Raw genomic sequence first — 11,768 nt, 5'->3', positions numbered from 1 at the left:
ATAGACAGGGCTCAATCCGAGGGGCGGGATAAACGGTTGTCTTTCAAACTCCCCCTGCACGCGATAGGATAGCGCTACCACCAACAAGAGCAACGAAGGTGAAACAGAGCTCGTTGATAGATTAAACATTCGCCGTATCCGGTCAGCAAAACCCCGAACACATCTTTCCTTTTTAAGAATTACTTCAGTGCCGTTCTTTGTTCTTTTCTCAGAGAAAAGCTTAACTCCAAGTCTTCCATATTCGCGGTCAAAGCTGATTCGAAAGACCGCCACCGTTCGCCAGTTTCTGTGTTTACTAGAAGCACGCAAACGCAACTCGGCCTCGACTCTATACACGATGTGATTGGTCCGGTAAGAGTTAGGGGAATACAGCTCAGAAGCGTATTGAGAGTTCCTAGACGACACTTGCGGGCAGATTAAATTTGCTGCCGCTAGGGTGCGTCTAGATTTCTAGGCTAGCTCTGCACCTCTATATGGATGAATGTGGTTTGAAGGCACCGTTGTATATTCAGGACATCTTATCAGAGTGGCACTTTCCATTCCATAGTCCTGAAGTCAATGTTTTTGTTTTGTTTTTGTTTTTTTGGTAAATGTCTGAAGTAAGATCTGTGGTTACCACAATCTTTGTAATCTTATTTTTTCTACAAAATAAATTACATCAGCGTCCCTTGTGGTTATGCCCCCTTGTGGTGTTTTTTTTAAAGGTTTTACTTATCTTGATATATAGTCTTGAGTAGGTAATTATTTTAAATAAGTAACTACTTCCGGATTGCTAAACATTTTTTTCTATATAGTACGTCTCACAAACACAAAGGCTTTGTAGTAAAAATTCAGACGAACATTAAATTACTTTACTAATAAACATAATGATCACAACAACTCCCTCGTGTAAACATAACGTGAACTCAACAACAGAATAAACATAACAGGGAATATTTAACAGAGTAAATGAGGAACTAAATTATGACCACCTGAACATGATTAGCAAATGAGTAGCCACAGAAACAAACGAAGGACCCCTCCACACGGAAACGAGTTTAGCTGTATACGTATACATTTTGTACCGTATCAGCGTTTCGTCCACAAAGATCCAGCGTTTTGGAAGCATGAATCCGATATTTTGACATACTACACACTATGTCCGGCACTGTGAAAGACTAAAGGGATACAACTATGGGCACTAGGCATGCGCACATCAATATTGTGTCATTTAATTACCGTATTTGCATTATTGTAAGGGTAGGTGTAGAAGCTAAATCTAATACAAGCTACTGAGATGTTTTGGTCCCGGAGAAACTAGGTTGACTCACTTGGCGTTACGTTGTTTATAGTATATACATAAACACAAGAAAATCCATTTTTTCGTTGCATCAGATCACCGTTTTATTGGTCCCGCCAACTCCAAACACCGTGAATAAATGTCTCATTGAGTACTCAGTCCATTTAATACAAAAAAGTGTCCTTAAACGTTCCCCGCTATTGAGGTCAAAAACCTTTTTGCCCTTCCGGGTCAAAACACCTGCCTCCATCATAAAGGAAGCATACCTATATACAGCAATCGTGTACCAACAGTGCCACTCTGTGGTCAACACAAGAACATCATATTTTGGCTCCTACTGTAGGTATAGGATTGGGGTAGGTGTAGGCGTTAATGAAACATCTGTTAAGTAGCAAATGTATTTACTGTTATTTTATTGTGAGATTTTGCCTCACCTCCTACCACTGCTATACCCCTTCTAGCCCTACCCCTTCTAGTTTTTAGTGTATTTCGGTGGCAGAATTACAGCGCCACACACTGGCTTGGCATGTATACTACATTGTTTTGAGTCATGTCAGTGATCTCAGGTGTACGCAGATATTACTTGAAAAGAGGAAAAAAAAAAGAACAGATTTGGAAAGCTCTGGCTTCGTGTGGACGGGGCCTAATACAGGCTGAGGTGCAGCCACAGACTCTGCCTCATGCTGAGGCTTATTAAATATCACATTATGTTTATTCTGTTGTTGGTTCATGTTACGTTTACAGATATAGTAGGGAAGTATGTGATTTTAAATGCAGCTGTTGTTGGACATTAAACATTATCATATCAAATAGGAAAACTACTACCTATTCCACTTTTACAGCCTTATTGTGTTTATAATAATTTCTCGGTTTGCAACAAATATGTATAAATATGTGCTAGATGTGCAAATACATTACATGCCTATTTTCATGACAGTTCTACAATGCTGCTTATCACAGGTTGACCAGCTTCTAGTTCATCAGAAAGTGGAACTAATGGAAGGTAATGTAAACCATTGATTACTCAAGAAACACTTTTCTAAACCCATGTCACATTAACAAAAATGCTGTCTTTCTCAAACAGTTCTCATGGGATGGGAGACCAAAAATCAATATGTGGTGAAAAATAGTTTAGGGCAGCAGGTGTTTTTTGTTGCTGAGGAAAGTGATTTCTGTACTCGTATGTTGTGTGGATCTGTGCGCTCCTTTCTACTTCATATCCAGAATAACATGGGACAGGAAGTGATGACTTTATCCCGTCCCCTTAACTGCGGTAGCTGCTGTTTTCCTTGTTGTCTGCAAGAGGTATAGTATACCACGCACCATGACCACAATGCATACAGTTCGGCTATTATAACACTGTTTTGCATTCTGGTATACCAGTGGTTCTCAAACCTTTCCTGGGTATGTCTTCCTCATCTAACATACCTGGTTCAACTTATCAGCACATTAGTAGAGACTGCAGGACTTGAATTGGGTGTGTCTAATGAGGGAGACATACAAAATGTGCAGTGGTGAGGGTTCCCCAAGACAGGTTTGAGAACCACTGTGGTATACCCACCTCAAATAAATGGATTTGAATTATTGAAAAATACCTATCTATGTTGCTATCCTAATGTTGCCCTATATTTCAGCTGGAGGTCCAAAGCCCTCCGGGCAGCCCTATTGGTTATGTAATGCAAAGCTGGCATCCTTTCCTGCCAAAGTTCACTATTCAGAATGAGAGAAAAGAACCTGTTCTGAAGATTGTGGGGCCGTTCTGTGACTGCAAATGTTGTTCTGATGTTATTTTTGAGGTATGGTAAATATTATGTTCTCATAATATAATATAATATAATATAATATAATATAATATAATATAATATAATATAATATAATATAATATAATATAATATAATAAACACTTAGAATTGTTGAGGTCAGTATGGTTTAAAAAAATAATACTTTTAATCAGCAAGGACTCTATTTAATTTTAATTAAATTGATTAAAAGTGACAGTAAACAAAGTAAAAATCTTTGTTTTTAAAAGATCTTTTAAAATTCTTTTAGTGATGACTAAACTTTTAAGCCATCAAAAATAAAATAAAAGTATCACAGTTATAAATTTAAAATACAAATTACAAAAGAAATTTCAAATGATGTTCTTCTTTTCATTTATCCAACATTCCTGATATTTCAACAAAAATATTACTGAATATACAACACAAATAATACTGAAGATTGGAGGAAGCTTAAGCTATATGTATAATTACATTTTTATCAATTAAAAAGGCATTATCATTTAAATAATTGTCCACAATATTATTGTTTTTAAATATTTCTGAACAATTAAATGCAGCCTGGCTGAAACTTTTGAAGGGTAGTGTATAGTAGAATGTATAAAATATTTTAAAAAAAATCAGTTGTCTTGCTTTTTTTGTGAACTGATGCTCATCATACTAACAGTCACATGCTTATGCCATGCCAGGTGATGTCACTGGATGAGTCCTCAGCGATTGGTCGAATTAGCAAACAGTGGACGGGATTTGAGGCAGAAGCTTTTACTGACGCAGACAACTTTGGCCTACAATTTCCAATGGATTTGGATGTTAAAATAAAAGCAGTTCTATTAGGAGCCTGCTTTCTTATTGTAAGTACTGTACACTGCATGTGCAAATGCAAATGCAAATGTTTAAGAATACTTATTTACATTTGAATATCACGGTCATTTGATCACGGTGCAATCAAATATACTTCTGCATTAAGTATATATTATAAGATTTGAGATATTATATATTTGCATAAATGCATAAATCTGTAGTAAATCATAATAATTTTATTTGTCTTTTTCTCATTTTTAATATACAGGATTTCATGTATTTTGAGCACAGCCCAAAACAAGAGTGAAACCATCTTGGAGATTTGTTCCCAATTTAATTCCATTGTGTATTTCTTTTGAATTATTACAAATGCTGTACAGTTTTAACATGTTTTTTTTCTTTCTTTTTTTCTTGATAAGCAATTATATAAGAAATTCATCGATTACAACACCATAGTGTAAAAATATCCATTTTTCTCACCCTCACTATAACAATTCTTCCAATGTTCCTCTTCCACCCTCACCCCTTTTTCATAGTTACTATTAACAGTAGTAAAGTATGACCTTTTACATCCTTTTCAGATACTTATCTGGTTTGTCAGGCCATTTTGTCAAATAAAGAAAGGTGTGCCACTATAAACCTACTGTAAATATAGCATGTCAGCCCAAGAACATGTCAATGTTTAACTAATCGAAATGTCGATTTAAACCATGTGTTCTTTTTTAGGTAATTCTTCAACCAGGCTTTTTGCTTTTTAAAATGACTGGCTCATAGGGGTATTGTTTGAATTTTAGCGATTCTGATTCTGCTTAGTGCTTATTGATTGCTTTTCTATTCCGGGTTTCAATTCCAGTAAGGTAAAAACATGTTAAACATTCTCCATGTGTCTTTTGGCAAAATGTTTTGTTGGAGCTGATTTCCATGAAAAAAAATAAATGAATAAAATATTCTGAGACCTAAAGAACAAAAAAAAAAAAAAAGATATAATTTCCACAGCAAAAACAACTGAACTATCTAAAATAACAATAAATAATTCAACACAATTAAACAAATGAGCAATAACACAAATAAATACAGCTGAACAAAGTTCAGGCACAGAAATTGTAATCAAATGTAAAATAACACTACACTGAATTACTGATATTCAGATATGATTGAATCGTTCTATTGCACCTGCAATGGCCAATTGCACTCAAGTGCAGGAAGGCTTGGTCAAGTGCAGGAAGTCAGTGCTGAGCGCTATTGCCTTTGAATCTTTCCCCTTTACTCCAGCCTGATCTGGAAGAATGCCACTGTGAGGAAGCTGGATCTGCGGCAGACTTATTGCGTTGCCAGATTTATCCCTCTCTTCTAAGCCATTTCGCACTACAGCCCACATGAAGTAGAAAGCCTATGTAACAGCGAGACATGCTGTTTAAAATGATGACTCACTTCATGCCAAAGCGAGGTGACGCTCCCCATCGGGCACGTTCAAGATCATTGTCTGGACAGCATTCAGACAGACACCCCAGCCATTCTCTTATCCCAAGCACGGGGCATGGGGTGACTTAGAGCCTCCAGTACACCAGAGACCCAACAAAAGCTACCATTTCCATGTCAAACAAGGTCGCCAACCATTCGGTTTTCCAGTGGAAGTAAAGCCAAGTTCCTGACAGCCAGAAGCTGAGGAGGAGAGAGACGTGCGTTCTAGAAGAGCCACCTATAAAAAGAGTTAGACGTTTGACCAGCCCCCCTGCCACTTGTGGTGGGCACAGAGAAATGTTTGTGTGTTGTGTACCACATGTAAAGGTATGCAAACCTGTTTTGCAGAGCGCAAGCTCCGTGCATCAGTATCGAGGACGAGAATGTTCCTGCACCGTGTCTACTCCCCACTCTATGTTGTCGGCAGCTGGCACGTAGCTTCTGCTGCAACAGTCTTCACTTAAACCCCAGTCAGACTACCTGAGCTTGTGGACAGTCTGTCAGTGAACATGTAAACCAGCAAGCTTTAGCCATAGACAGTAAAAGAAATGGACAAAGCGACCCCATAGACTTCAACGGCAAATTGTGAAGTCATTTAGAAGCACTCACTTCCTGATGGCTGAGTGAACTGCGCAGGCTCAGACTGAGCTTGACGACGTAGATGTGACGCAAGCAACCTGTCTGAAAGTTGTAGGTCTTCTAGTAGGTGTGGAAAGTGAAATCTGAATCACGTTGTTTAAATGTTTTGTCCCATTGCTTTTGTCATTCTTCATTCTCATTCGTCATTCTCATTCTTCTCCCTTGACTTTATCGGACTTTATGTCTCCACGTATCCCTGACTGCCTCATAGACAGTAAAAGATTGCCTGCGAGCATCTCCTCCTGTCTATACGGTAATTTCTCTACTGTGCGACAGAGTCGCATTGGTTATGACGCAATCCTTTAGCCTATGCTTCTATGGGGCGATAGAGTAAGATACAAGGTAATTGAGCCTTTTATACATTGTTGTGTGTCTTTAGAAATAAACAATGGACAAATGGAGTATTTAAAGGCCTCAGATGTACAGTTTTTCACTGTCAAAGTGACACAAAAATGAATGGGAGTCAATGGGATGCTAAAAGCAGGTGATGGCTTGGTTAGCAATGGCCGCCCCTATGGGTGGTACGCTTTCCAGGTGCTAGATTACCCTCTTGTCAGTCCATCACTTTCCTGGAAATTATTTAAGACTCATGCTCAATGAATGTGGAGCTGTCTGCGGAGCAGATTCAGACCATTTTCAATGATTTGACCATGTTTTGTCAGGGCAAATCTTTCCAGAGATGATTGAGGTTGATGACAGTTACAGCCTTGGTTTGACGCCTGAGATTGCTGTATTAGACCACTGAAGCTCTTTCTGAAAGATTGCTCAACGCTCTTAAATGAATAATTTATATTTAGAACTTGGATCTGGTTGAAGGGGTACGTTGGCGCGTGTGGCTGCTGCTCCGTTCTCCGGATTACTTTATTTTTTAGTGCAACAATTGCATTTTCGAATGTGCAACGACGAGTTATAATTGGATTGCATTTCCCTCCTTGCGGTGATGTTGAATCAAGGTTTATCTGTTGGATTGCTGCTTTTTTCTCTGGGCGTTGTTGGGACTGTGTATCTTAACGTGATTCAGGACGTGCACTTGCAGATCTGCGGTTGTTGGCGTGAATTTCGTCGGCGCGGACTACTGGCATGGCGCTTATGTACACTGCACGTCAGCTGTTGAATCTCAAACGGCACTTTGTGTTGGGGAATGACACGCGTATGCGCTGTCGTGCAGCGGGAATACTGCGACCAGAGCGATACTTTCATCGATCATCACAAAGTAGGTCTAACATCCTTTTGACATCCACAAACTATGCCTATCATCCGACATTTCTGCACAAACCATGAAAGATACTATGGAGACCTACTGGTGTTCATTTAAATAATTTGCCTGTAGAACGGCGAAATGAGACATCGTCAGATGGCCTTCTCTTTAATGAAATGACCCCTAACGGCTACGGATTATGTGACTCCCCACGATCCTTTGGCAGAGGTGATGGCATCATTGTGTTGTATAAACATCCACAAAACCTGTGTCCGGTGGCTGTTCCTCAGTTTCAGTCTTTTGAAAGTCTTGTTCTGAGTATTTGTGCACTTGTGTTGATCCTTAAATTCGAGCAAGTTCTCATTTTATTACATCAACTTGTGGATTCTCCCACTCACAATAAGGGCCACATTTTAGATCTCGTCATCGTAAATTGATCGTTTGTTTCTCACCTGTGTACCAGAGAGTTAGGTCTGTCTGACCATCGGGCGATCTTCTTCAATATGGTCTGTCCTGTTACAAACAAAACTGTTCCACGCACTATAAGCTATCGGAAATGGAGATCCATTGAGCCTCTCGAGTTCTCTGATCATATAAATTCTTCAATTGATTGTGGTCTGCTATCTGAGGAGTTGAATGACAAAGTAACTGGCTTATACTCAATTTTATCTATTGGTTTGGACAGATTTGCTCCTTTAAAGTCTCGATCTGTCTAATTTGTGCGAAATGCACCCTGGTACACTGATGAACTACGACCCTACAAGGCTCATTGTCGTAAAATTGAGCATAGATGGCGTATGTCTGGCTTAACTGTCCACCACCAGGCCTGGAAAGACAGTTTGGTTGAGTATAAGGGACAAATTGTATCGGCTAGGTCAGACTATTTCTCACAAATGATAACAAGTCAGCAAAATAACCCAAAGCAACTCTTTCTATCGATAAACTCCTAAATAGGAATAATATGTCAAATGTGCCAGCTTCAGCTCATCTATGCAATAAGTTTTTTAAGTTTTTCAACAGCAAGATTGAGGACATACGTAATCATATTGACACTGTACAAGTGTCATCTGTCAACACATCAAATGGTTATGTATTTACTGGTGTTCCACTTTCCAACTTTCCGACTTTGGACTCACAGTATCTGTGTAACATTGTCTCAAGTATGAAAATAACCACTTCCGTTGTTGACCCCATACCAACTATTTTGTTTAAGTCATGTTTTGAATCTCTCTGCCCTGCTGTACTGAGTATAGTCAATTATTCTCTGAGTACTGGTGTGGTACCAGATGCACTTAAAACTGCTGCTGTTACCCCAGTACCTAAGAGAAATAACGCTGATTTTGACAACCTTAAAAATTTCCGACCCATCTCTAACCTTCCCTTTCTTTCGAAAATCTTAGAACAAGTTGTGGCTTCTCAATTAAGAGCTCACCTGACTGTTAACGGACTATTTGAGTCTGTCTGGCTTCCGTAAGTTGCACAGTGCTGAAACAGCACTGATAAGGGTTTTAAATGATTTGTTTATTGCCTCAGATTCGGGTTATATATCTATTTTGATTCTACTTGATCTCAGTGCGGCATTCGTTACCATTGATCATTGTACTTTACTCTCATGTCTTGAGCATGTCTTTGGTGTTTCTGAGATTGCTTTAAACTGGTTCAAGTCTTATCTCTGACCGTAAACAATTTGTTGTATAGGGGGGTTCAAGATCTGAAGTCGGAGTGGAGAAATCAGGTGTTCCTCAAGGATCAAAACTTGGTCCATTGCTGTTTAGTCTGTATATATTTCCCCTTGGTCAACTTTTAAGGTCGCTTGGTCTTAATTTTCATTTATATGCTGATGATACTCAGATATTTGTACATTCAAAATCAAATGTTGATGTTGATATCTCTACTCTGTCTCAAAGTATGTCTGAGGTGAAGAAGTGGATGTCTGAGAACTTTCTCTGTCTTAACAGTGATAAGACCGAAGTCATGCTCATTGGTTCACCACACCATTTACGCAGAATGTAGCCGCCATCCTTACAGGTGGATGACTCCATTGAACAGTTTAAAGACAAATTAAAAAAATCTGAGGGTGATATTTGATCCTAACCTAACGTTCGACTTACAGGTTAGAAACACTGTTAAAGTATCCTTCTTTCACCTCAGAAACATTGCCAGATTGCGTCCAATGTTAAATTTTACTGTGGCAGAAAAGCTTATTAACACATCGTCTTTTCACGCATTGATTATTGTAACTCCTTGCTGGCTGGAATTCCAAAGACCAATCTCAATAAATTGCAGTTGGTTCAAAATTCCGCGGCACGCATTTTAACTGGAACCAGTGCAAGAGATCATATTACACCTATTCTTCAATCACTGCACCGGCTGCCAGTTAAATTTCGGATTGATTTTAAAGTTTTACTACTGACATACAAAGCATTAAATAATTTGGCACCACAATATTTGACTGACCTTTTGACACCATACACCCCAGTTCGAAATCTTAGATCCACCAATGCTGGACTTTTGTCTGTCCCTGTCACTCGCCTAAAATCTATGGGGGATAGGGCTTTTTCAAATCTTGCACCTAAACTCTGGAATTCCTTGCCTGTAGAGATACAAAATGCAAATTCGTTGCACATATTCAAATCCAGTTTAAAAACATTCTTTTTTAGGAAAGCTTTTATGTAATGCTATTTTTTTTTTTTACTTATATTTTTAATTTCTGTACTTCTTATTATATATATATATATATATATATATATATATATATATATATATATATATATATATATATATATATATATATATATATATATATATATATATATATATACACAGTTATATTTTGTTGTGTTTTTTATGTTCTTATGTACAGTGCTTTGAGAAGCTGCTTTTAAAGGCGCTATATAAAATAAAGTTATTATTATTATTATTATTATATATGCATGCTGGTCTGTTATTGCAGGGACACCGACTTTACATTTTCAGGCCCCTGAAAATGTACATGACGTGGAACAAAATGGAATCGGTTGCGTTTGGTCTTTCAAACGTGGGCAGTCCTTGACCAATGAAAGCTGTGATAGGGTCCAGACCTTCTGCCGTCAGTCTGGGGGTCTGGCTACACGAGTTAAGGGGTATGTCTATTTAGGATATTTGCTTAGCAGCAGGGTGGTCTTTGAGATTACTTTTGTTAGATTCTATAACCTTAAAAATCCCTTCTTTGACTCCACATGTTTTGTCTGTGCAGCAGAAATGTAATGAGCTGCCATTGGATGGCTGAGAGGCTTGTCACCACACCCATCCTCCCCCTCCATAACTGCACCAATTATATTATTGTTGCTTCAATCACCTCCCCACACTATCTAATACCGTGTCTTGGTGCTGCATTGAATGGTGCTTAAGGCATAAGCTATGTATATTCAGTCCTGTTTTACTCTTATATTAGTTGTGGGTAGTGTTTTAGTGTTATTTTTACAATGCAGGCATTTTATATGTTCCCTAATGCATCGGCTTTCAACACAATGTCAGGAGATCGAGATCAAGAGATTACTGATGGTTCCCTAAGAGCAGGAAGCAAATGTAAAAACCTTAAGCTTTTGCTGTATGCTGTCGTTCAGTCGAAAGATACAAAGGCAATAACTCAGCACAGACTTAGCTTGAATGGTTACTTCACACACACAAAAACAAAATTCTGTCATTCGTTACTCACCCTCATGTTGTTCTAAAACCATAAGACTTTCATTCATCTTCGGAACACAAAGTAAGATATTTTTGATGAAATCTAAAAGCTTTCTGTCCCTCAAGACATGCAAGAACAAACCTATTCTGTGTAAGCATTGAGGTTCATTCTTGTGTGTCACGCAGCTGTTATGCAGTAAGTTTGGGGGAGTTTCCCCAACAAGTCAGCTTTCAACACTATATCTCATTCCATCCTCTGAAAGAACTAAGGTTACTTGAGTAACCAGAGATGCATGACTTGAAAACAGGCCAAGTCTCTTCTCATGGTATGTAAACTCTCAATAATATTTTTGGGGTTTTGATATCATCCCTGCCCCACCGTAGCACCACCCCACCACATTAAGCAGCCCACCCCCACTATCGCCCCCTGATAAAACATCTACCAGAAGCTATGATTGAGTGATTACATAGCCTACTAAACATAGTAGACATTGCGAAACACATTGAACATGGCAACAATTGCAATACGTCACACCCAGATAAAAGAAAATGGGCAAAGAGGACGTGGACGGAGCTGAAGTGACGTGATGACTAACAGACAGCGGATAAATGGCTATCCACATGTCACTCAAAGTGGCCACTCCCTTAATTTATGCAGAACTGTATGGCTTTATATAATGTAAACGAATGAGTAATAAAAAAAAATCACCCCCCTAACAGTTGTCATGAAGGGCAAAATAAGCCGTATAGACCAAAACCACAATTTGTACCAGGCTGTAAACGTTTTTTTTTTTTTTTTTTCTGCTGTAAAGGTGGGCATTTTAACATGGGGCTCAATGAGATTCTGCTCCCTTCTGGAGCCTGTTCCTAGTGGCCAGTCAAGGAATAGCAGATTAAGTTAATTCTGTATAAAACATGGGGGAGGTTGCCACATGGATTTATCTTG

General features: G+C 38.6%; 1 protein-coding gene across 4 annotated transcripts in view; it reads left to right on the top strand.

Moving 5' to 3' along the window:
• LOC137090334 (phospholipid scramblase 1) overlaps positions 1-6,075 on the top strand; it is a 29,272-nt gene extending 23,197 nt beyond the window's left edge. For all 4 annotated transcript variants that reach the window (XM_067454276.1, XM_067454275.1, XM_067454274.1 and 1 more), the window contains 5 exons: positions 2,240-2,282; positions 2,364-2,584; positions 2,914-3,075; positions 3,747-3,908; positions 4,127-6,075. In XM_067454276.1, the coding sequence (XP_067310377.1) occupies positions 2,240-2,282; positions 2,364-2,584; positions 2,914-3,075; positions 3,747-3,908; positions 4,127-4,165 (627 nt within the window). In that variant the 3' untranslated portion in view covers positions 4,166-6,075. The remainder of the gene's footprint in view (positions 1-2,239; positions 2,283-2,363; positions 2,585-2,913; positions 3,076-3,746; positions 3,909-4,126) is intronic.
• Positions 6,076-11,768: the final 5,693 nt, after the last annotated feature.

The sequence above is a fragment of the Pseudorasbora parva genome, chromosome 9, assembly GCF_024679245.1.
Source record: "Pseudorasbora parva isolate DD20220531a chromosome 9, ASM2467924v1, whole genome shotgun sequence".
NCBI lineage: Eukaryota > Metazoa > Chordata > Actinopteri > Cypriniformes > Gobionidae > Pseudorasbora > Pseudorasbora parva.
Note: the sequence above shows the minus strand (reverse complement) of the source record. Positions and strands in the feature narration are given on the sequence as shown.